At 37.5% G+C, this 27,570-nt stretch overlaps 1 protein-coding gene across 4 annotated transcripts in view; it reads right to left on the minus strand.

The window, feature by feature from the left end:
- SLC44A1 (solute carrier family 44 member 1) overlaps positions 1–27,570 on the minus strand; it is a 161,988-nt gene that overhangs the window by 109,208 nt on the left and 25,210 nt on the right. For all 4 annotated transcript variants that reach the window (XM_016156074.2, XM_016156072.2, XM_036218268.1 and 1 more), the window contains one exon: positions 5,959–6,048. In XM_016156074.2, the coding sequence (XP_016011560.1) occupies positions 5,959–6,048 (90 nt within the window). Of the gene's footprint in view, positions 1–5,958; positions 6,049–27,570 lie in introns of those variants that run through there.

Below are 27,570 nucleotides of genomic sequence, written 5' to 3' on the forward strand. Positions count from 1 at the left end.
AAATACAATATCCTTAAAAAAAAATTCTGAAATCCAAATGCAAGAAGCAATATAGCTTCGGATGAGAAAAAATGTGGTACATGAAACTAGAGCACAGTGAGAGAAACTTTATAGAATACACTCAGTAATTTAATGGCTCCACAGAGGATGAGGGTGGGCGTAGACATGCAACATAAGAAAATCATATTAACGAAGCAAATGAGAAGGGGAACGAGGAAAGCTTTTATAAGCCTGTAGTATGGAGCAATCACTAGGAGGAAAGTAAGCCTATTAGTAAGGAAGAGAGCCATGGCTAAAATCTTAAAATGACCAAGCTATTGAAGTGCTTTCAGAACTGCTATTTTAACAGAGAGGAGGAGCAGACAAATCTAATCACAAACAGGAGGTGACTCAGATCAGATAAAGGCAAACAGGGATGGAGGATCACAGGCAAGATCTGGTGACTAATAAATACTATTGCCCAAGTGGGAGAAAGACAATTTGCTAATTAATAAATTGTGCTCATTTTGTTTTTATATCGTAGGGTTTAGTTTAACTTAAGAGCCGTTGCTTAGTTTCATTCACCATCAGTCAAAAAAGGGGACATATATCATTTCACGAGCATGTTTGAATTTCATGCCTGGAGCTTTTACTGTGCAGCTGAGGACGGTAGAAAGCCTTAGTTTAGTTCTAGAGGGGATGAAGGGGGCGGGGGGCAGGGGGGAAGTCAACAAAAATATGAGGGAGAAGAGGAATATGGAGTATGAATATGGCAAAATGTTTCAAAATAATAAAATGAGGGGAAAAGTCTTATGCTTACAGCCCTCTCCCAGGAATTAATGAAATTATATCCAGATTCTTTTTTTCTCAGACACTACCTCTTTAAGCTCTATAAATATCTTACCTCAATCAATGCTTAGTGTCAATCTCCTAATAACCAATTAGTCAAACCTTTGAGTAACATTTGGCTTGTTTCTCCTCTTCTGAGAACCCTGAGATAAGGAAGATGATTCAACCCATCAGACAGGGTAGGATTAGAACGTCTGATGCAGAACCATGACTTATGCAAACAAGCTAAAAAATTTATTTAAAATATTTGCCAATCTGCTAGACTTCTAGATTTCTTTAGTTTAATAGGATGCATTACTCTAAGAAAGAGGAGAAAGACAATAATGATTGAAAGTCTAGGAAATATCCACTTGATAAGCATTTATTGATCATATACAAACACAAAAGGCCATGAAAGGTACAAAAAGGTTATAATACATAAACTTTACCCTAGAAGAACTAAAATGTCTCAAATGAGAATAAAATAATGGGATGTGAAGGAGTAAAAACTCAGCGAAGCTGTTTCATGAGCAGCTTAAGCAATGGAAAAAAGAAACTAGACAAGGAAAACTAGGAATTAAACCCAGCTATGTCATAAATACTCCTTATGATCCGGGGCAAGTCACTTCAACTTCTCCTATAACAAAGATTAGACTAGATTAATTTTGAAAGCCCGCTCTGCTTCTAAAATTTTATAACTCTAGGACAAAGTAGATAAGAAAGTAAATTTTTCAGGATATACATGCAGGGAGGATATAAATCCATTGGTTCACTAAAATGAATGAGAAAAAACAAACCAACCAGAGTAGACTAAAAGCAAAATGGATTTATCTAAACTGTACACTTAAAAATAGTTAAAATGGTAAATTTTATGTTATGTATTTTTGACCATAATTAAAAAAACAACAACAATAGAGGATTTAATAGAAAATAGGTAGTCATTTGGATCAGGTAACCTTACGGCAAATTTTGGAATGCTGTTCTTCCTATTCTATGATCCTGGCAAAACAAAGAGCATCACACAGGTGACAAAATACTGCAGTGAGTCTTTGAGTTTCTCACTTTATGCTGCTATCGACAACAGTTACTGAGATAGAAACACCATGCTCTGAGAACCAGGCTAATGCTATAAAATAAAAAAGCAGTCTAAAGGGACAAACTATGCAATGATGTCTCCGAAATCCAGCTCCAGTCCAGATCATTCTCCGAAATTCCCACTCTCCATTTCCAACTGCTTATCCTTACTCATACATTCTATGTGTCAAAAAGGCATCTTCTTATTCCACATTTCGCCAAAACCACTTCCCTTTCCTGCATATACCCTATCTCCATTTGTGGCATCATTATTTACTAGACTGCACATATAAGATAAGGAGTGAGAGAATGCTTCAGTCTCCTCTCTCTGTGCTTTGGGCCATCATCCTAGCTTCCTAACTCTCCACTAGAGAAAGTGGTAATTCTCAACGCTTTGCTCAAAGTCTGAAATATTGATTAGACCACATTTTACTGGCAAGTCAAATTACTGTATCCTACAGTTCCATGTTCTGAACAATTTTTTCTATTATTCCCAGTTCCAAGCAACAAAAAAAGGGACTGTCTTAAGGCCTCACCTTCTTCCTCTTCTCTCCTGGGCTTAGTTGTTGCTACTGTGTAATCTAGACAAGTTATTTTACATATCTCTATGCCTCTTTCTCTATCTGTAAAATGGGAATGATGATAATGTACACTTCATTGAACAGTAGCAGTAATGTCTCTCCCCAACCCTTCCTACCCTTCCGCATTCCTTCCTTTCTCTTCTCACATATCCTTCTCCCTGAGACAGAATGAATTCAGACCATCAAAGATAGGAAGGATCTTTAGCCCGCATGGCCCAGGCATTATTCTACGAGTCATTTTTACAATGGAGTACTTTGCCAGGCATAACAGATGACTCTACAGCTGCTAATAAAGAAATATTTGTTTACCCATCCCATTTTTATTTCCTCATGAAGCTGTGGTTTGGAACCTATGAGGACATAATGTAGGATGTGAGCTGAAAAGTCTCACCCTGAACCACTAGCACGAGGACTTCTTAGTCATCCTTAACCTGCCTCCCACTTTCCTGCAATATGAATGACACCAAATCCTGCTTTTTAAAATCTCTCCTCCTCTCCTTATTTCAGGTTATTTACCTCTTATCTGGATAAACCCTCTTTAACATTCACTGCCAGGGCTCTTCCTAAACTCAGTCTTATCATTTCTTGCTCAAAACTCTTCAGTGGTTTATCTGTGGTTATAACAGTGGGTCTCAACCCCACGTGAGCCTTAGAATCACAGAGGTTAAGTCTGAATCACTGATTTGGGGCCTGGGAATGCGTATTTTTTAAAGATTCTAGCTGATTCTAACATGCAGCTAGGGTTCATAATCATTTTTTGTTTGTTTTACTTCTTTAATGGAAAATAGAAATTTAGAAGTACAATGTTACAGGTAATTTTTTAAACCAGGATAAGCATATGACCAATAATTTCAAAATATTCATGAAAGTTTATGCGGAAGATGATAGCTCTCAAGCAGGCTGATAGCAATTTACTTTTTGAAAAATACTTGAAGTTCTGGACAATTCAAGCATGGAAAAATCTTGAAAGTAAGGGAAGAAATAAAAGAGAAGTACAAATATTTGTGAAGAGATGAACATGCATAAACAAAAATATTTAATGGTGAAGATGAGTGAAAGATGAGAAGATCTTAAACTATTTCAGAGCTAGAGCATTGTTACCAAGGAGTGAGCAAAAGAGAATGAAGATATGGTCGGAATATTAGGCTGCAGGATGACTGAGAAAGAAGACCGTGAAAGCAGCAGCCACTGGGCTACGGTGTGGAAAGAATACAGGCAGGAAGTTCTGGCTCTTATTCTATCTTTGCTGCTTATTACCATCAGTACATTCTCAAATAAGCTAATATTTAACCTCGCTATACCTCGTCTGTAAACTGGGGATAAAACCTATCTCACAGGGTAATTGGGAAATTTAATGAGATAAATACATACATGAAAGCGTCGGGTATAGTTAACATTCAACAAATGTTTGCTGAATGTTTCTCTTTAGAGTACTAATGAAATGAAATCCAAAGGGAAAAAAAATTTTTTTTAACCATATAAAATAAATCCTCAGAAGACAAACTCTGAACTACTGTTGCGCCAGTAGGGTGGGCAACAAAACTTTGAGACTTCTCCAGTTTGCACAGAATGAAATTGATGTTAGCTCAACTTCATGAAGGTAATCCACTAAAAGAATCATTCCAAAACAAATAACACTTTGCCTGTGTTTAAAAGTACACACTGTGGGTCTTAATTATCACTGCACTAAAATCAACATAATATTAATCACCATTGCATTAAAACATTTCAGTAAACAAATAGATTCCTTACTCTCAAGTCACTCCCAAGTCAGCCTGTTAACATTCATGGCTGCATTTTCCTGAGCTCTTTTAGCAAAGAAAATCAAAATAGCGCCTCGGGTCAAAGGGACATGTTTTTATAAACATAATTTTGAAAGGTCAACTGCCATTTGCCCCAGGGTTAAATTCAGGAGGTGGGGAGAGGTTGTGAACTAGTTGTTAGCAGACTCTTTTCCACACACTCTCTATGCCTATTAGTGCATGCTGCATTTCAGCTGCCACTCCATAAAACTAAGCAAACTCTTAAACACTATCTTAGAAGTCCTAAGTTAGGCAATGGGTATTTGGACTTTTCTAAATATCCTAGGTTTGCTGAAACTGAGTTGTCTATTACTTTTAAAACTAACACTCCTTATTTTACTGGATTTACTATTTAATTATATCTCATTAAAATTTACTGCTTTCTTTCCCTTGGTTCAGGGGCAGAACTGGTACCACAATTAGGCCTATTAGCCACGATTCGGGTTGTTCTCAAATGGCTTTTGTGAGGTGGGCAGTTACATGTAGAGAGACACAGAAAATGACTTTCCTAAAGAACCTTTATAAAAGATATGGGGAAAGGGGGTTAAAAATACTCACACATAAGTGAAAAAAAATGCTGCTGAGGTAGCATAATTGTTTTGAGTTGTAAAGACTATAAAAGAGAGAATACTATCCCCTTGAGGAAGAGGAAACAAGGTGGCAGAAACAGCACTGGCCTGAAGTTATATGAGGCCAGGGCTCTGTCCCCAGCTCTGTCATTAATTAGTAGTATGGCCTTGGGATGGCCATATCTACCTTTTGGTCTGATGTTTCTAATCTGCAAAATGAGAGTGATGGACCAGATGAGGATTTCCCAGTCTTTTCTAGCTCTAAATATCAGCTAGTTCTACAACAGCTGTTTTCTATCTTTTTTTCCCAGCCCAGCACACAAGGCAGCAACTTCAAAGTCCCTGAAGCCTGTATTAGAAACGCAAACAGGGCAGAGTGAGGATGCAGTCTGGATATGGAGACCCCCAACACCTTGAATCAGGGACTTTCCTCCTCCAACCTCTACGCGCACTTGAAATTCATCAGGTCCCTAGATTTCAACTGAGAGAGGCCACTTATTACAGCAAACACAGCAGGCAAGAGGAACCTAGTGTGGGAAGAGGAGGAAGGAGCGGTGAGCAATTAGCCTCCTCTCTGGGAAGAACTAACAAATATCAGAACTGGGAGCAATGTAGATGTCACCTAGCAAAACCTCCAATTTTACCAAGTGCCCGAGAGGAAAAGTCACTGACAGAGAAATAACCATTAGGTTTGTATGACCAAATTGCATGAATGCTCAGGATGCTTGACTCCATGGCCAATGTTCTCTCTGCTCAACATCCTATAGAGATAAGAGTTCACAGAAATTTATGTTAAATGGTCTGGCTTTCTAAAATGACTTCGTCAGAGAGACAGATTTCCAATTGCTCCTTAAATTTTAATCTGTTTTCATGTATGTCATTGTCATCATCATCATCATCATCATCATCATCATCATCAAAGGGTACCCAATAGTACCAGTGAATTATATGGCAGAAAAATAACTTGCTTCAGTGGTATCCTATGATCTCCAGTCATAAGTAATTCAGGAAGAATTAAAAATAAATTTAAAAATATCAAGCTCCTTCTTCTTTAAACCAACTCCCCATCATTCCCTTGGATCATGAGTTCATTTCCAGATCATCTGTGAGCGAGAGTGTCCTTACCATCCCAATGCAGAAGAGGATAAAAAGCAGCAGCCACGGTATGTCTGTGCAGCTACGGTCCTCCAGTGGCTTCCATTCTCGTTTGGAGCTCTAATTGAAAATACAAAATAAGAGAGTGGTAAACATTACATTTAGTTAAAATTAGGAAAGCACAAACATACTGTTTATACCTAGGTCCCCTCTTTGCCTGGCAATTTTCTACTGACCCTACCGAATCTACTTGTCACCTTTCTGTCATGTTTACCCTAACTCCTACCCTTCTTCCTGGCCAGACAGAGTACTGATTCCGATGCTTTTTTGGTACCTCTAGTAGAGTACTTAGCATGCAGAACTGTTATTTGTTGGGCTGTGTCCCCAGCAGATCATGGGCTTTGCAAGGGAAGAGACCATTGCCTGTTTCCCAGCATGCAACCTGATGCCTGAGGGTTCATGGTAAGTACTCAGTATGGGTTTTTAAAAATGAATAAACAAAGGAACAAATTCTTCCAACTTCAATCTTAGCGGTAGCTTTTTCTTTATGTGTTCAAATGCTAGACTTAAAAATTTAGGAAGGAAGCCCATTAAAATGAATTCCTATTTAGGGATAGATTCTTCTAAGTCTTATGAAAGTCAGGAAGGAAAAACTAAATTAAGGAACTTCTACAGACAGACTTGGGCAACTCCTAAACCTCCATCCATAACGTTTCATTGTGTTTCTGGAAAGTGTAAAGAGTTTCTATATCAAACATAGAGTTTCCCTAACTAAAGAAGTAGAGGAATCTAAACGTTAATTTGCAAAGTATTAGATTGAAATTCCAGTTACAGTTTTTCTTACAGCAACAGCCTAAGGTTCTCAAGTCAGCTCGCAGATTCCTTTTAACCAGGATGTTTAATTGAAATAACACTCCTGAGATTTTCACTGAACGAAAATCCCTGAGTCTCACAGTCTCTTCTAGAAACAGAGAGGAGGGAAGGGAGAGAGAAGGCAGCCTTGGAAAACCTATGGGAAAAGTTCATGCAAAAAGAAAGTAGGGGCATCCAGTGGTTTCCGTGACAAGATCCAGGAAGCCATCTGGGAAGGCTTGTCATAAGAAAGCCCTCTAGTATAATTAGTATTTAGGGTGTAAGAGTGAGGAACTTGTTTTCAATCAGGTTCACTTACCTTTTCCTTTTTTAAATAAAACAATAGTTTTTAACTGTGTATCTTTTGATAACTTGATGAAATCTATAGATTCTTTTCTTTGGAGGTAAGTATATGACAGCATAATTTTCATAAAAGTTTAGGGAATTCAGACCCCGGGTTCAGAAACTGAACCTTAAAATATCTGCCTATCCACTTTGAGGGCAGAGTATTTGAGCTTCAACCAGTTTCTCCTGACACCTTAAGTGCTAACCAGACAAAATGTCTTTTCTGTGTTTGCTGCCTTACGTGGTTCAATTGTTCTACAACAAAAATAAAAAACACCATCACCCTTGATAGCTTGCTCCCAGACACCCACACAGGAAAACAAAAAAGCACTAGTTAGTCATTGGGAAAAAACTTTACCCCAAGACTCTGGCATTAAAAACCAAGAGTGAGTAGGCAGTTTCTTCCAGAGGAATGTTAACACTATGGCAATGGATAAAGGACTGCTCTCTCCCTGGCTCTGTCATTAGTCAGCTGCAGGACTTTATGTAAATTGCTTCATCTCCCCGGGTGGCAGGAAGGAATTAGACTAGAGCCCTCAGGTTCCCTCCAACTCTAAAAATCTATGATCAGGAATGCAGTTTTATAAAAATTTTTGTTATGACAAGAAAAAAACTGCAAAAATAATGACATTATTCCCTGTGTCATTCCAATAAGAATGCCTGTATTGTGGTCTATGTTTTTCAAGACAGTTGCTCACAGTATGAATAAAGAATGTTCTTTGTATTAAATAATTTCAATTTTGAATAATACCCATTATAGTAAAATTACTTAGAAACAACGAATTTGGACACCTCTTTAAAATGCATTATATCTACTCAAAGGTAATTTCCAAAGCAACAGCTATTTTAATATACTGTATTTATTTATCTTAACAAATAGTATGTACTGAGGGGTGGGGAGTTCAGATTGAGCACTTTCTTTATCCACAACTATTAGTATTTTTGCCTCAGACTGACATTCGACTTTCAATGCTTTACTTTTCATCTAGAACATAAAGAAAGTGGGTTTTCAGTCCTGACCAGAAAAAACACAAAGATTCAACATGTCAGCAATTCAGTTCAACTAACTGTGGGCCAAATACATAGAAACCCTTTCAGTGAGGATGAGAAATGGAGAACAGACAGGGGTTCCATATAAAAAAGAGTGCCATAGTACAAAGTAGAATGAAACAACACAAAGGAAGGGGTGGTCACCCTCACTCAGATAAAGAAAGGCTCCTCTGAGGAGAGGCAGCTTGCTTCATAGGGCTACCCCGAGGATTAAGTATGAGCATCTGTCGCGTAGTAAGTACTAATTCTTGGTGATTACACTTATTCATCGATGCTCAATTTTCAGTTAACCCTCTCCCTATTGTTAAAATATCCTTTTACCAGGTCGCCTCTGCCACTAAAAGGAATAAGAAGAATATTAAACTTGCCTTTCCCCTTCTACTTACTAAAAGTTTGACTTAATGGTGGCAACTTTCATTTTAGCTACTGTTTAAATGCTATCAGTTATTGATTACTACTAACTAGGCAGTATAACCAAAGCTTAACATACATTATGGTTTCTACCTTCAAAACAGCTCTCTGATGTAGGTATCATCCATATTTCACAGATAAGGAAACTCAGGCTACAAAGTTAAGTAGTCAGCCCAAGGTTTCACAGCTGTGCAATCAAGATTTGAACACAAGTCTGCAAAAGCAAAGCCAAATCTGATGAGAATATCATTCGTTTGCACTAATCAGTAAAGAGCAAAAGCCTCCATTAGTTTTTCCTCACACTGCAAAATTTGGGAGCCAACCCAATAATTTAAAATCCTATAGGCACAGAAAAAGAGAGTGAGCTGTTTCATGAGCCATGAAATTTCTCAAGTGAGTCAGGAAACCCAATGGTTGAAAAATTTTAATGATTCTCTAACAGATTTAACCAAGTGGCAACTGGATTTAATGCTGCCTATTTCTTCCAATTAAAATCCACATAGACTCGGCAGAAGTAAAATGTTTTACAAAAGCACTTTTTAAATGTGATTTTTATCCCTTTGTTAAATTCTACACGCGATTAATACAGGCTGTCAATAAATGTTAGGCTCCTTTCCTTTCACAGAATCTTACAATTTAAGAACTAAATAGGACCAAAATAATCATTCAGTCCAAGGCTTTCAATGAGAATGATCGAGACCTAGGGAAGGGAAAGAAGGAACTTGCGCAAGGGACCTCATTTGAACCTCAAAACAATTCTGATAACTATTACTATATATTCCTAATTTTTCTACTTTGTAAAAGAGAAAACACAGGTTCAGAGAAAATAAGTGGATAATGTATTTCTGAAACATGAGTCCTCACACTCTGGCAGGAAGATGGAAAGAAAGAATTAAGAAAATGCTGAAAGCAAAAACATGGTAACAGAGATGAAGAATGCCTGGTCACAATCATCCGCAGGAAAGAATCAATTGACTCAAGGATAGGTCAACAGAAATTATTTAAAGTGAAACATAAAGGGGAAAAAAAAGTAAAAATTAAAAGCCCAGAACAGAGCATCCAATTGAGCTACAGGATAATATCAAATGGTCTCTCATATGTGTAATTGGAATCCCAGAAGGCGACAACAGAATGGGGCAGAGGGAATATTAGAAAAAATAATGACTGAGAATTTTCCAAAATAACAAAAGAAATCAAAGCACAGATCCGAGAAGCTCAGAGAATCCTAAGCAGGATTAATACAACACACACACACATGCGTGTATGCATGCATATACACACCCTACGCATATTATATTTAAACTGTTGAAAACCAAAAATAAAGAGAACATCTTGATGGCAAGAAGCGTAGGGGCGGGGAGGTGGAGAAACCTGACATACAGAAAAGCAAAGATGAAACAAACTTCTTATCAGAAACTATACAAAGCAAAAAATGATGGAATGACATCTTTAAAATTACTGAAAGAATATTTAAAAACCACTATTAACCTAGAATTCTATATCCAGAGAAAATGTCCCTCAGAAGAGGAGACTTTTTCAAACAAACAAAACCTAAGAGAATTTATTAACAGCAAACTGGAGTTATAAAAAAACTATTAAAAGCTCTTCAGGTAAAACAGAATATGATACCAGACAAACTTGGATGTGTACGAAGAAATGAAAAATTTCAAAAGAGGGTAAAATGAAAGTTTGAGATTTTCCATAATAAAGTTTTTAAAAAATTTTAAAAATAAGAGTGTGAATATATATATAACAATATTCACATTATATAGTCATTTTGCACATTTATACAAGGTTAATAATTAATGCAGAATTAATTTTTAATACCAGTAATAGACTATTAAAAAAAACAATTCTAAGTTAGACCACTGCTGACATCTACCTAATGTTTGTCTTATATTCATATCCTTAAATGTAGGAAAGAAAAATGTTTAATATCTTCACATTTCTTCCTACATTTTGCACATGACAGATGAAAAAAAAAGCTTCCATAATATCTCTTATAGAAGTCATAGTACACATAGTACAAGCAATTATGTCTTAGACTCCACATTCACCACGGTTCTTCCTAATGGCTAAACTCAAGGCCTTTCAGTGACTACCTTATGCTCTACTTGGGGTGTGTATTTTCTAGGAAATAAACTTGTAAAAAGTTTTATCCTAAATTTCCGTGTTATTTCTAATGAAGATATAGTTGTTGAATAAATGTACTTGTAGAAAATAGTAAGACACAAAGGTTTGGACAAGCGATATGTTACAGCCAGTTGGGTCAAACTAGATATCACTGGAGGGCCTCAGAAGTAACAGGGCAGGTGGGGTGGGCAAAGGCAGGGGACCAATCAAGTAGGAAAAAGTCTGGTAGAGGTGAATCTAGTTCACTGAAGTTGGCAGGGCAGGAAGGATTAGGAAGATTGGAGGTAAGTAAGGTCCAAAACCCAGGAAGTCAGAAGACATCTATGTGATATCGAAAGACAAAGACTGAATGCTCCCTGCCCTCTTTTTTATACCCTGAACTTACCGTCCATATGACTTTCTCTGAATTAAGAAAGAGGTATAAAGCTTCCCAAAAGATTCTTATAGTAATCTAATAACAGTATTACCTAATGCCATGAATCTTTCCTTGACACTCCAGATTTTTATAGACATGTTTTGAAAATAACGGAAAATGTGCTATAAAACGGTGACAGTCAATTAAACTAAGTTACTTGATTTCCAGACAACACTCTTCAAATAAGGGCCACTGGTTCTTCAAATAAATACTGAGCAGCACACAAAATACCCGAGATTCAAAGTCAGGTAAGATGAGCTCCTGCCCTCATTCAGCCCTAGTGTAGTGAGAGAAGCAAACAAAGTACCATGATATCGTGGGCAATGCCAAAACAGAGGTGTATAAAAAGTACTGCAGGGAGAAAGATGGGGAACGATTAAGCAAACATTTGTGAGATCTCTTAAAAACAATTCATAAACTCCTGAAGCAAACACTGAAAATTGATCTGTTGGCATCTAAAATAAAATGTTTTGTGACTAAGGGCGATCCCTAGCAGCGGTGCCCGTGGATGGGTGGAATGTCCAGAGGGGACCTCTGGCTGCAGGACCGAGAGGGCCATCAGTCAAGATGACCTCTGAGGGGAACAGGGATGTCACGGCAGCCATACAGGCTGCGGAAGAAGGGCAGGTGGACTGCTGAAGACCCCAGTCCCCTCCAATTTTCCGTCAACTACTTCTTCCAAAGTTTTTTTCTGGTGATGAGAAACATTCAGCACAGCAGACCCCACTTTCCCCTGAGGCTTGCAAGAGGGGCTAGGCCCTAATCTGGGGACCCCTCAACTGGGCACTGCACAGGGAATCGATTCCTGGAGCAGCGCCATTCTCTCCCTGGGGCCTCATTGTTTGCCCATATTGGCGTTGGCTTCTCTAGGCCCACTTGTTTGTTTCTCTGTTGCTTTAGGAATGGGGTGATAAATGCTTGTTAAGTATGGCAAAAAAAAAAAAAAAAAATGTTATGTGCCTAAAACACACTAAAAATTCTTGCTAGCTATGACACAGAAATATTGACTGCCAAATAAGAATTATCCCACTCAGAATTGCTCAGTAGTAAACAAATAGAATATGAAGTTGGTTTAAATAAAAAAAACAAAACCATCCATTTTTTTCACTTTGGATCCATTAACATTCAGTTGTACTAAAGATGTATGGCTGCTCCAGTTCGGAAAGAGGCCTTTTGGTCTTGGAAAACAGGAAAAACATCTTCCTTCATCTTCTGACACAATTAGCACAGGGTTATATTTACTAAGCTAGAATAATATTTTCACGTTGATGTCATTGGTGAGATTCCTGCTAATACTGACTGGTCATACATACATCTAGAGCTGCTGCAATTTGGAATTTCTCGTGGGCTAAACAACTACAGGCTCCACTGGCACTTCCCCTGCGTAAGCCAGAGAACAGCATTCTCCCACATTCAGAGCAACAAAACATGGCAACCTAGGAGGCTGGTCCAAAGGAAGAGAACTGGTGTACAGACAGTGCAAACCCTGCAAAAAAACAGGATAAACTACAGTTGATAATGGTGCCATAAGGGCCAGCAATTCACAACTATTCCATTACCCATACTTCTGTGTTTTTATCCATTTGCAAGTATTCATTACTAATAATTAAGTATTAAAGCTTAGAAATTTAAACAGAATCAAGACTGTCCTTGACAGATGCTTATACTCCTACAGGCAAGGAATAAAGGAGAGTTAAACTGGTAGGCTGGGAACTGCAATAACCTGAAGACTACATTTCCCAACAAGCATACAAACACCATCCTTCATGTGTACCTAGATCTCTGCCGCACAGGTCCATGCTTTCCAGCCATCCTGCCTTTCCCGGATTCCAATAAAATGTCATGTCAACACTGCATGTGAAGGCTAAAGTAAACTAAGATATGGGCTTTCACCTGGCACAGATTCTCAGGATATATCCTTTAAAAGTGTTAATTTATTAGCTAATGAAATCCCCAATCCCTAATTTTTCTTGACTATCATGGTCTCTACTTCCTGGGTAAACAGATCGACTCCAAAATAGTCTGAATTCCAGGGGCTCTGCTGTAGTTTTCATCATCCCAACTACTCCTTGTCACACTCAGAAAGACTAAAGTAGTCACTGAATGCATCTCCAAGGTCACTGCTTACAGAAACATCTGTATAATGTAAGTACATAAGTGACAAATACTAGCCTGTCTGTGAGGACTTTATTGTTCATGCCCACCTGATCTACACAAAAACCTCCAGTGTTAAAGACAAAAAGTCGTACACTCTGAATCTCCAAAGCTCCCTCCAAGGACATACTGCTTCATTAAATTTCTCAATATGCTTTTATTTGTGCAGAGTGGTAACAAAAGAATAAAAGAGCTGATGTGTATCATTTTTGCCACAATTTCCAATAGAGTGAGCAGACCTGATGAAGTTGGGTAGCAATAAAACATGGAGGCTTTCAGCCTTCTGTTCACAAGTACCTGCAAATAAAATCTTGTAATAGGATTTTGAAAGACACTGCCTGTCCTTTGGGAAAACTCTGTCGAGGATTTGGAGTGCAAAACTACTTACAGTTACTATAAGTAATCCGTTTCATTTGCTAAGCCTGGTGATGGCAATTCATACTTGAAAGGTAAAAAATAAAAAGCATGATTTTAACAGGAAGTTAAGGGTAATAAGATGCATTGAGTGGAAAGCTACAGGAATCTGTGTCCAACTGCTTTTCTTAGCTCATGAACTTTATGCTAAATCACAAACATTCATTCGTTTAAGGAAAAAGGGGGAAATGACAACTAGAGCTGCTTTATAAGTTATATATTCATATAGTGACAGAAAGATCATGGGCAAATATATTCCAATGTCTTCCCTCTTCCTCTAGCTTCCCCAAAATAAAAATTGTAGGCCTGGCACAAAGATGTCCTTACATCAGACTTTTCAGTAACTGTCTTTCTTGCACATGAGCATATAATTACTAGGCAGGGACCAAATTCATCCTGTTCTGCAACAGAGTTAATGTCATCTTTACTTCTGTCATCGATGAAACACAATAGAATTATATCGACAAGACTTGTCTACAATCCTCAAAGAAAATTTCTAACTTGTCTTTCCTCTGGTTCACTGGTGAGCAACATTTTTAATTTAAAACTTTTTTTTTTTAAATTACAGTTTTTGTGGCCTTCATTTTTCCCTATCACATCCTGCAAATGTCAGGACTTCTTCAGTACTTGATGGTAACAAAGACAGACTGATGGGACCAAAGCTCTACTTTGTACCCCCTATAGCTATAGTACAGCCATTTTCAGATGGTGAATGGATTTACTAACATTTCTTGCTATATCGTGACCATTTTTTTAAAAAAGCAGGAATTTGTAGGTACTCAAGATAGTATTCTTATTCCAATCTTGCTTCCTTTCCATGATGGAATAGGTAAAAACTGACTTATAAAGACTACACTGACTTAAAAGAAGGAACATGAAAATTACACTGATCATAACATAGCTAAATGGTTAAGCGGAATTCAATAAATTTGTTTTAAATCAAAATTGTATGTTGTCTTTGCTGATGAAGATGTTTCAGGCCAAAGGAATTTTGTAAAGAAACAGATGTATGTTCAGTTCTATGACAGTGTCTAAGAACACTTAAGTGACCAGGTCCCCATTACAGTAAAACAAATAATTTAGGAACCTCCCAAATATGGATTAGAGTCCCTTCCTTTGTGTTACTAAAGCATACTATGTATATACCACCACCATGGTAGTTATTATTTCACATTATAATTATGTGTTTCCCAGTAAATTATGAACTTCTTGAGAGGAAGGACAATGTGTCTGTTTTTGTTTAAATCAGGGATCAGCACTGTTTACACTAGGCATTTGAATACTACAAGTGAAAGCCTATTTCATGCAAAATAATGTGTACAGAATCTTCCCCTAAGTGGTTAAGCATAGAAAGTCCATTCCTCCCACCTTAATGCCTACTTGGGGTAAGAGACTTGTTGATTTTATTCACTGTTATATACCCAGTGATGAACAGTGTCTGACACATAGTAGGCTCTCAGTAAATTCATCTAACGAATGAATGAACAAGGCTATGTCTCTTAGTCTTAGAGTGGCATAATATTAGAGCAAACATCCTTACTGCCTGTCCTGCATGAAGCGATTTCTCTAAAAAACATTCTATTGCATCATAGGCTCGCTCCTTCTCCCACAGATATTATACTGCATGGCATTTCCCAAAGATATTTGGTAACAGGTTCTACAAGAAACATAAATTCCAGATTTAAATAAGTTTTGGAAATACTGATTTTAAAAGCCTAGTCTTTTGAGTACGACTTCGCTGAGACTTGTTATGAGACTCTCCAAAACTTATCTGGGCATATACTCATCGGGAAACACGATCACAGATGGTGTCAACCTCTCTCATGACACATTTTTGGAAACCAGAGCATAAGGGTTCATGGTTGGAATGATGCTCCCACTGAAATGACTTTCAAAAATAAGGGCTCGTAAGACTGGTTAAGGCTCTACTGAAACTGAAAGCAGTGTAAACTGGTTAGATGCTTTCAGGAAAGTAATTTGATGATGAATTTTTTTAAAAACCCAAGGAAATAATCTAAAATATTAAAATAGCTTGCATGTAAGATGTTCAATTCAGTGATGTTATGGGAATAAAATTAGAAATTAACTATCCAATAATAAAAAATAGTTAAAGATGAGAAAGAAATATTAAGCAATCATAAAAATAATTATAAAAATGACTATGATAAAAGTTGTTTAAAAACATGGTATGAAATTATATCTATGTTCTGGTTATACTACTATGTCAAATAGTATATGCAAATATATGAGCATTGGGAAAGATAGTGACTTAATGGGAAAGGATAGTTTGACATAATGCATTTGTCTCATTCTGGTTTCCATTAATGCTATTTAAATTATGAGAAATATAATAAAGAAACCGAAATATTGGTTTCCATTTCTCCAGATTATTTTTTTCTACTTCCTCAGTCTAATGTCAGCTATAAAGAAATGTAGTATAAAAATCACCAGAAAATGTTTAAGTCACACTTTCTGACACTTATTGACAGATCAGAACACTTCGAATTTCACTAGAAAGCAGTATACTGAGAATCACCTAGGCAGGAGCAAGATTTCTCCTCAAGAATGCAGAACTGGCAACATTAGAGAGGCAGTGCTTAAACATTAGAGAGGTAACATACTGGTGTAGTGAGAGGGAAGAACACAAATCTGGGTTTAAATCCTCGCTCCTCTTTTAAATAGGAGTATGATCAGCTGACCTGATCTCCCCACTTGTATGGGAAAGATGACTATCCCTACACCTTGCACCATATTTTTCTTTTTCAAGATTAAGCTTTGAGCTGTGAACAGGCCCTAAACCACTGTAAGTTAACATAGTTAACATAGTTAGTGCCCTTTCCCAATGAGCTACGGGAAAAAATTTCCCCTATGAAATATTTTAAAAAATATTCATCTCAAACACTTTAAAATTGTTCCCATATTGTATACATTTTAAAGTATGTGCTTGAAAAGTGAAAAATGAGTTGTTAAGGACATACAACCAGGAGTGTATACTAGTGTACAGCTGTATAGATAACCATGGTAAAGTAAGAAACAAATTAATAGTAATTTTCAAATGATAATACAACAAGAGCAACTGAAACGACTTCTTATGTCTTAAAAATTGTAAGGGAGTTGAAGGAAACTTCAATTCTAAAACTTATGCTCAACAAAACAATAAAAAAAAATCCATGCATTCAATAAATAATTATTACCACATGAAAGGAACAATGTTGGAACTTAAGAAATCCAGTTACTTTACTTTCACCTTTCTACTGTTCTCCCCTTGTCAATTGACCTTCCTCATCTCTAGGTTCTACCTTTTCTCTTCCTTTTTATAAATATCATCCATTTGAATTCACACATGATGGTTGGTGAAATGATAGATGAAAATGTATATATTTATTAAAGGTGGGAAAAGGTCATGGATCAATCTTAATTAAGATCACCAAAATAATCTCAGGGATGCACTAAGCGACTCACACACTCTTAGTGACTGTGTAGCACTAAATGCAGACTATAGCTAATATTACTGAGCATAGTCCATATACCAGACACTTTACGTATACTAAAACCATTAAATTTGCACAACGAGCCTATGAGGTTGATATTATTAGTACGCCCATTTCACTGATGAGGAAACTGAGACAAAGAGGGGTTTAGTCATTTGCCCAAGTCATATGACCAAACTGCACGAAAAACAGGGATATGAATGAAGCTGGTAGCTGGCCTCCAGAGCCCACGACCACTTTGCTCTGCCATGTTTACTCTGGTTAATATATCCCGTGTGGACACCGTGGACTAATGTATGTGGATGAGAGGAAGGACAATAAAAAAATGAGAGGCATAAGAATTACAGCAAAAGTAATACAGCACACACCGTGGACTTATTTATCTAAATCGTTTATTTACATGGTTAGTATTTTTTCCTACAGGGAAATTATAGGGCATAACTTAGAATAGTGTATTATTAACATTTTGTATTTTGATATTAAAAATAATTTCCAAATGTCCAAAAATATCTGTTGATATTTGAAGAGAACACTTGCAGTGATATTTAACAGGTAGAAACAAACTGTTTCCTCCCAGCCTTCTGTAACTTTCATCTGTGTTTTATATAGCATTTGTTTGGCCTTCGAAAAGAGTAATGATACTTAAAAGTGCTACTCTGCTATTAAGAAATCATATACAAATGCCCCCAAACTGATTAATGGATAAATACGATGTGGTATATCCACAGTATGGAATATAAATTTTAGAATATAAAAGGAATGAATTAGTGATACATACCACAACTTGGATGAACCTTGAAAACATTATAAGTGAAAGAAACGAGACAGAAAAGGCCACATATAATTCCATTTATATAAGCTATCCAGAATAGATAAATCTACAGAGGCAGAAAGTAGATCAGTGCTTGCCTAGGGGTGGATGGAACTGAGGAGAAATGGGGAATGACTGCTAATAGGTATGGGGTTTCTTTCTGGGATGATGAAAATGTTCTAAAATTAACTGTGGCAACAGTTACATAACTGTGTGAATATACTAAAAGCCATAGAATAGTGTATACTTTAGATGCGTGAACAGTACGGTACATGAATTAATATCTCAATAAAGTTGTATATAAAGGAAATCCCACAAAACACTTAAAAAGGGGCCACATTATCTACTTCACATATGGAGTTCTACTGTTTTCATGATAGACTCCATATGAACTCTTTTAATATAGTTACACTAGGTATACAGTGAAATAAAAGCAGAATCGTTTTAACTAAGGTAAAGAGTTGGGCAATAATGAAAGCTGATGGAAGAAAGCATTTATCTGAGAAAGAAAAGTTACAAGAATTACTAGATAAAGTACCGATTTTCACAGATTAATTCAATCCCTCTGTAAGCAGTACAGGGGATAAGAGAAATAAGGTTGCAGAGGACTAAAATAAAAGATAAAATAGATCAAAGTAAAGCTAGAAAATTCATCTTCAAGAGACCAAAGGACACACATGACAAAGCAAAAGTGGACTGTGGCACGAACACAGTTACAGAAAGAGTACACTTGTCAGAGTAAAGGGACCAGACAGGGCAGTACATGCACAGCTACTACTTACTTAGCACCTATTAGGTGCCAGGATCTGTACTTGGCCAGTTGTACTGAAAAATAAACAGTCTGAGAGATAAACGTTAATACTGCCCTTCCAAACTGTCTTGGGAAGGGGTGCCAGGGTAGCAAACTCTCAAATGAGGAATAGACTATTCAGGATACTGCTGCTATTGTAAGTCATTCAGCCTACTCCCCTTCATCTGATTCCACGTCATTAGGCAACCTTCTGACTATCCTCTGGCTTCCCACGAGTGAACAAGCAATGTGCATAACACACATAGAGATCTATGGAAGAGTAAAGCAATAGAGCAGAAGAGGATATTGCATGCATAGAGTCTGGATGAATACACACAGACTAAGCTGTTAACAATTGCTGTCTCACGAGGTGGGATCAGAAAGGACTTTGTACTTACACATATCCATACTTGGATCAGATTTTTTTTTTAATTTAACTGTACTACTTTTCTACTGGAAATGGTCTGATAATTCATCATAATAATTTGGCTTTACCTTAATACTAGCTGATCTGACAAAACTTTTCTGGTCTCTATGTCACTTTAATAAATTAGCCTCTTGAGTTGACACATGTGTTTTACCACCTTGGTTTACATGCATCTACTGTTAATGGAAGGATGCACTCTAAATGCGCTAGCAAAATTACATCTCTGAGCCTCTAAAGCCCTAGGGCACTGCTTGGCCTTCTGGCTAAGAACAAGTGTAGCCCTAGGGCTTGGTGACTTCGAAGACACATGATACTTGGTGAAGCCTCCTAGCAGCCATTGGCTGGGCTTCCTCAGTAAAACCTGAACCACATCAAGTATTCTTCATTCAAATTTTATAAGTAGCAAATATTAAAGAGCTATAATTTAGAACCCTTCCAGAGAACTTCTCTCAGTATTTCAGCAGAATTTACAAACAGGCACCTCCTGCACATACAGATAGCTTTGGAAGCAAAGAGGTTGGTTCTAAACCACCAATGACCAAAACCCTCTCCCTGCCTGTGAACAGATCAGAACTATGCAGAAAGCTTTAGGAATATGAGTCCAGGGTTTAGCCTGGCCCTAGAATCCAGGTCCTAAGTCCGGTTACACTCCTACCCCCAGCCCAGGGTTTAAAGCTAGGGGTCAGAGTACCCTGCAATAGGGGCCACTAAATGGTGCCAACATTCAACATCTGATAAACAGCTGGCCCTCAGCCACTCCGAAGTATAACCAATTGCTTATCTCCAAAAAAACTGCTTGGTGTAAGACTGCTATATTATCACACAATCCTTGAATTCTACTTCTTGGTAAATCCAAAAACTACCAAAACTCAAGACATCAATTATTTAAATCTGAAATAGAAAAGTATAATACAGGAGATTAAAGCATCAAATTGACAGTTGGATTAGAAGACTATTACAGCCCCTTTCAACCCTGAGATAACAATGGTTCCACAATCAGCAAAGGTTTTTAGGAGAAGCTAAATTAATGAAACCAGCTAAAGATCTTAAGCGATTAGAGAAACACACACACACACACACACACACACACACACACACACAAATAAGAAACACCCAAATAAGTGAGAAGGAACACTGAATCATCAAATTAATAGCCCTGCAAATGAAAGATCCTAAATTTGCTCTTAAAAAAAAAGAAAATCAGCCAAGAGAAATGAATGTTAACGAACCAACCTTGAATAAACGCTCTAAAAACCATAAGCAGCTGTAAATCTCCACACCCAATGAGTCATTACAACAGCCCACTCATAGGAAACCATTTTAGTCTGTCTCCAGAGCCCATCTCAAGCTCAGGCAGCCCTCATTTATATCTTGACTGGTCTGTGCAGTTCTGGCAACCTATCCTTCCCACTAGCCAATCCTGTGTCTGTTAAAGCTACTTTTCTCATATCATAGGATTAATTTTCATTAACCCCTTAAAAGTAACTACTTTTTTCTCTCTCTCCACATCCCCATCCCAACCCATGTCAATTGGTTCTTTCTGTACTGCTCAAAGTAATGATTTTCAATCACAGGCTTTAATTAACTACACAACTTCTTCACAATATTGTTTTCACATTGAGAAAGTCTCTTCTCCGAAATCCAAGTAAATCTTGCTTTTTTTTTTTTGCAAAAGTCGACCTTAAAATGAACCTATCTTCTATTAAAACTATGATGTGATCACAAAGAGACAACCCATTCTAAGATGATACACGTAAGACTGGCTTATCAAATGACCAGCTAGTAGTCCATTGTGTAATAAAAAGTATAAGCCCCTGATGGAATGAAATGCCTGTGGCCAACGAACATGAGACAGGACCCCAAGACTCTGTCCCTTGAAGCTGCCTCTCCTGACAACACCATAAGACATCTCACGCCTGGCTAAGATGAGACACATCTTTGGCCTCCTGGTCTACTACAAAATATCACTTGTGTCGCCTTATCACTGCCCGGGCACAAGTGTTCATGCTTTTGCACATCGCTACTCCAATGACTGATCTTTCTGGTGCCCACACTTACGAAAACTATTATTGAGAGTAATTTAACAGTATCAGAGGGGGAAAAAAAAAAAACGAAACAGAGATATGAACACGCAGAGACAGAAGAATATAGCAAAACACATGCACCACTGCCAAGAGTACCATGAGCTTTAGAAGAAGAAGCCAAAGGAGAAACACCTGCTGCTCTGGTCTAACTGTTCTGTGACGTGTTTGCCAAACAATATCTTTCTCCTTAGTCCTCACCCATTGCATAATTTGGCCCCAAAGGAAGTGCTCCCAGGGTAGACTCCAGCCACTTCTCCCAGGGTTCTTTCTACCCTAGAGATCCTTTGCAGGTAGAGCATTCTTGTGCTGGTGGATGTCCGGCTCAAGATAACCTTTATGGTATAATACGGTGGGTTTTTATTCTGTTACCTCTACCTTATCCTTCTGAAGGAAGAGTGCTTTGAGCAGGTAGGTGCTCTGGCCTGGGGTAGTCTCTAGGAGGCTTGTCAGGATGCCCTGCCATGTCTGTGCAGGCAGCGTGCTGCAGCCAGCAGCACCAGCTCATGAGAGCCAGCGAGGCACATGTCTCTCCAACTCCTGCTCACGACTTCACCTTGGAAGCCTGGAGTGTTTATATCATGAAAATCTGTGAACGTGACAAATCTGGGCATTTTTCTTCTTCCCTCGCAGAGCTGGTTGTTAAACATTTACCAATACACCACTACTTGTGCCTGTTTGTCATCCAATCAAATTTTTATTCTGTACAGAGAAAAAAAATTTTGGATAGCCCAATCAATTTGACTTTGGATCTTTTCTCAACTGCTTTTAAAAGCTCTTCAACTACTTCATAAATATTTTTTTCTTCTACTTATTTATGGTTTCCTGAAATTTATATTGCTATATAACAGGAATTATCCAAAAATTTTAAACTAAATATCTAATCAATTGTCTGTTGATTTATAATTGCTCCTTTGATAAATAATAAATTCTGAGATACTATGGTCTTATGTTTAAACTATTCTCTTCCACTGACTTTTTTTGTCACCAAAACAATAGTAGCTAACATTTTTTGAGTACTTCCCATGTACTAGCAATTTGCTCAGCTCTTCATTTACATTATCTCATTTAATCTCATGCTTTACAGGTAATAAACTCAGGCTTGGAGAAATCAAGTTACATGGTCATGGTCACATACCTAGTAAGAGGCAGGCTTAAAATCCAAGTACTGTGCCTCCAACACCTAAACTCATGACCACTGTAGTAAACTATTACACACCACCAACCGCTATAGCTTTATCATCTAATATTATAATGTCTTTCCTCTGTTTATTGCTTAGACACATTTTCTCAAGCCTCTCTACAAATATGTGTAGTTTTTACTCAGGTCATGTTAAATTTAAAAATTAATTGAAAGAAGTATCTCAATATTCCAGTTTTTACATCCAGGGATAAGGTATGCCCATCTGGTTCATTCAAGTTTTATGAATTTCGAAAAAAGTTTTATGGTTCTTTTTTTTTTCATTTCAATAACACATACCTCTAGGTATTTTGTATTTGTTGTTACTATGGTGAATGGTATTTGTTATTGCAGATGTGTGCAAAAGCTACTTATTTTCATATACTTAGCATCTACAGCCCTTATGAACAATTTTTAATTGATTTTCTTGGATTTTGTATTTTATCTCCTACTCTATGGTTATGCTTATTTTTGTTTTATAGTTTATTGCACTAGTCAGAAATTCTGGAACAACATTAATGATGATAAAAAGTTTTGCTTATGTGTTCCTGAAATAAAGAGAAAATCTGGTATCATTGTCAAATGTGATATTGGCTGTTGGCTCAAAATAGTGGATCTTATAAAAGATATAGTTTTTGGGTCCTAGTTGTTAAATAGTTTTTTAAAGGACTAGATGTTGAATTTTTTCAAATGTTTTTTGAAAATACTACTGAGATAATTTTAGGGTTTTTCTTACTGAATACCTATTTTAAACGGAAAAATTGTAGACTATCACATAAAGAGGCAGCTCTAAGTCTGGTCCTGGGATGTATGTCAGCTTGAAGGAGTCCCAGGTCAGCAGTCCAGCCTGCTCTGCCAAAATGTGTTCCTTTGAAACATATCACCTCATTTACAACTGGCGAAGAGATGAATGATGTCGATATTAATGGAGAAGTCACATTGACTCCCATGCGATTTTTCCCAGCATTTTAATGTTTCCAAGTAATCAGATTCACATTTCTCATGATTATTAAAGAGAAAACCTTAGCAATATAAGACCTTAAGGTGGGAGATGGGAGCTGATTATCTACAGAAGTGACTTACTTTTAAGTGGTGGCTGATTCAATGACTTGAAACCTACCACACTTTCAAGTTATCTGGCAAAGCTGCAAATGCAGCTAAGGAAGCTGCAAAGACATTTCCCCCCGTATGAAACCAATGGACTAAGAAGGCTATGTCCTGGATCGGATTTTTAATTCTAATGAAAAGGTCTCTATTAGAAGATCAACTTCTCAAAGAAAAGTGCATGAGTTCCAGGGTTTAAGGGGACAAAGAATATTCTAACTGTGATAGGGGACAAAGAATATTCTAACTGTGATAATGGGTGCAAACATCAGTGAACTGTGCTAGTTTTTTTCTTAGTACGTCTATTAAGACTGTACTTGGTTACAAAGTTCCTTAGTTTTCAGGGTCTGTTCCAACTCTACTTATTCCACCAGCCACAATGTTCTCCATGCCTGATTTTGCACAACATGCAGCTGTTTGTTTTATTTTTAGATTGTTATAGAGGTTTTAGTCTTGCTATTTCTGTTTACTTGTATTTTCCAGGTTCACTTATATGTGGGAGCAGCAGAAACATCTGTATTCCTCATAGAAATATTGGGTCTAATGAAACATTCTTATCATAGTGCAGCCCACCTGAGATTTGAGATTTTTTTTTTTTTTGACCCAGCTAATAGACATAAAGGACCTGACATCTAGGAATTTAGGATACTTGATTTAAATGTTGAAAAGTTTAAATCATTTATCATAGATGCAGTAGCACCTGCAGTGAAGAGAGGGGTGTGTGTAAATTTCTGAAGCATATTCATGCAATGAGGCAGGCCACACCCAGGCTCCACTGTTTCTCGTTCAGGATGCAAGTCTATCTTCAAACTCCTGATATTCTCCTGCACAAACTGCTCCACCAACAGCATTCCCCATCTCCAATAAATAGTAATTCCACCTTCTCAGGTTTTCAGACTAAAAACCTTACGGTCTCCCTTTCTCACTCCATCTATCCAATTTATCGAGAAACGCTGATGCCTCTATCTTCCAAACACATGCAGAATCTGACCATTTCTCGTCACATCTCCACTGCTTGCCACCCTGGTTCGATCCACCACTATCTCTCAATTACTGCAGTTTTAGTTTTAGTACGTTCAGTACTGCAATAGCTTTCTATCAGCTTCTATCCTTTCCCCCTCGACATTTGTTTTAATGAGACCCTTTGCAGAAGACAGCCAGACCATGATATTCCTCTACTCAAAACCCCACAACGTCTTCCAACCTTACTCAGAGGAAAAGCCAAAATTTCATAATGGCTGACGGCACGCTAGGTGCCCTGGGCCCACCACCTCTGACCTGTTTGTCCCCTTCCCTCCAAACATTCCTTCTGGCCCTGCTGCCCCTTCCCGCCTCTCAGGCTTGCTTCCATCTCCTGCCTTTGGCACTTGCTGTTCCCTCTGCCTAGAAGGCTCCTCATTTTCTTTAGGTCTTTGCTCAAATGCCATCATCTCAGCGAGGCTTTTCCTGACAAACATATTGTAAATTGCAAACACGCCACACACATCAGACCACACACTCCCTATCCTTCTCCCCTAACTTAACGTTTCTCCATAACAGCACATATCTCGATCTGCTGAACTGTATATTTTACTTATTCATGTAGCTGTATTGTCTAGTAGGAATGAAGCTTGGAGCTCTCTGCGGTAGCCTTAGCACCTACAACAGTTTCTGGCACACAGAAATGCCCAATAACTACTTACTGAAAGGAATAAATCAGGTTCACTGCAGTAGGTGATGAAGGAAGTAACAAGTTATGACTCCTGAGGTTTGGGCCTTCATCATCACAAATTAAAGGAATACTTAGAAGTAGGTGAAGCAGAGCATCAAAGTTTATTTTTACGCAGTCATATGGCTAAGTTGTGAAAACTTGCTCAAGAGATTTACTGAGCTGCTGCCGCAGATCAAGGACGCTTGAAATTAAAGGACTTTGAGTGGCTCGACTTGTCAGGCCCCCTGGCGACTCACGAGATTGTTCTTCCATGATGTGACAAGACATCTGAACGTACTGAAACTAAAACTGCCAGGCGGCGGGGGCGGAGGGGGTGGGGGGTGGAACACTGTTGATATGACCAAGGAAATACCGTGTTCTGACATGACTCAAACAACTGGAGACTGCATTCATTTTCCACTGCTGACCAGCCCCCACGCTCAATGGAATTACTGAATTTAAAAATAAGAGAATCTTATAAATTACAAAAAAAAAATCACAAATTTTTTAAAGAAAGAATCACTTTCTTCAGAGGCGTGGTTGCCTCTGAAGTGCATCCCTCAGGGATGGGCCTGAATTATCAAGCATTTTCCCACTGGCTTGGTTCACATTTTCACGAACAAAATGCAAGAGCTGAAAGCAAAATATGACCGACAAAACGTCAATATTCATGACGTTCTGTAGATGATTTTACAAGCTAAAGCAATTCTAAACTTCTGACATGTGCTCAACTCTGGAACGTGTTTACTATCCCTGACATTGTGAAAACATTCTTTTTCACAAAAGGGCTGAAATCAACACTGGAACTATCATCCACAATGTAAACCTAGAGTCACGATGAAATGAAATATGCCTGACAATATACCCCACAGTTGTAGAGTATGGTTATTTCTTAAATCCCGCTTTCCTATCATTATGTCAAGAATGCTACAACTGGCTCCAGGCCTGTAACTTTACACTTTCAGGGTTAACACAGGTTTATTAAATTATTTTCAAATTGATTTTTTAATTAATCTTGAAATTTTAATATTATAGATCTGTTTATACCATGATTGTTAAGAATTTAAACTCCACCTTGGCTCACTCATGTCTGGATTTCGAATCAGAGAATTCGTTACTGATATTTCAATAGGGACAAGGTAATGAAATATAAAGAATGTCTGAGAAACTACCACAGACTGGAGGAGTTAACTAAGGAGATGCGATGGCTAAATGCAATGTGGGATCCTGGACTGGATCCCGGGATGGAAAAGGGATGACAGTGGAAAAGCTGGGAAAACATGAATAAAGGCTGTAGTTTAGCTAATGGTATTGTACCAATGTTAATTTCTTAGTTTTGATAAATGTGCTATGGTCATATGAGATGCTAACATTGGGAGAAGCTGGATCAAGGGAATACAGGAACATCCTGTACTCTGCAAGTCTTCTGTAAAATCTAAAATCATTTTAACATAAAAATTTAAGAGAGTGCTAATTCTAGAAACACAACAAAACTTTTAGCCATTTCAGGATGATCAATAAAAAAGCCAATCTCACAAAGTTGGTTTCATTTAGTTACTAATATAGAACAAAAATCTGGAAATGCAGCTCTTGTTAAAATGCAAATTGTCAAAAAAAAGACACCCCAAACAAAAAATAAAATCTTCCATTGATCTATCACAACAAAATATAAATACCCAAAAACAAATAAAGGAAAACCACCTACGATAACAACAATGATCATATTTACATAGACTCAAAGTGATGTGAAGATTAGAATAAACCATTATTTCAACTAATACTGGGTATGAAGGGCATTGTAAATTTGGAAGAGAGTTAAAACATGTAGTGGTTGCTCCTATGTTCTGGTATTACGAATCATTATTTTATTCTTCAAACTTTTCTCTACAATGAGCCCATAAAGATTTTATAATCTGAACAATAAATATCAACATATTTTGGTATTAATGTGATCTTGTTCTAAGTGGCGGTTATTTTTGCTCCTGCAACTTCTCACAACCCTTTTGTCCCCACCAACTTGCACTGGTTTAGACTCAAAACAATTCTCCCCTCTAGTCTGCCATATCATCAGTCAGCCCCCTCCCATACCCCTCCACTCGTCTTCAGTCTATTTTCCCATTCTTACAAATGAGTTTACTAAAATTCTGGTTATAACACATTCCTTCTCTGTCAGAAACAAAACAAAAATTCTAATGGCTCTGCCTATTGTCTAAAGAAGACAATATTCTAAGGGTGAAATGATTCACTGAAGCCATAATTTCCAATCTACTTTTCAAGGCTCCCACTAAGTCCCA

Source organism: Rousettus aegyptiacus, unplaced genomic scaffold (genome assembly GCF_014176215.1).
Source record: "Rousettus aegyptiacus isolate mRouAeg1 unplaced genomic scaffold, mRouAeg1.p scaffold_m13_p_3, whole genome shotgun sequence".
NCBI classification, from domain to species: Eukaryota; Metazoa; Chordata; class Mammalia; order Chiroptera; family Pteropodidae; genus Rousettus; species Rousettus aegyptiacus.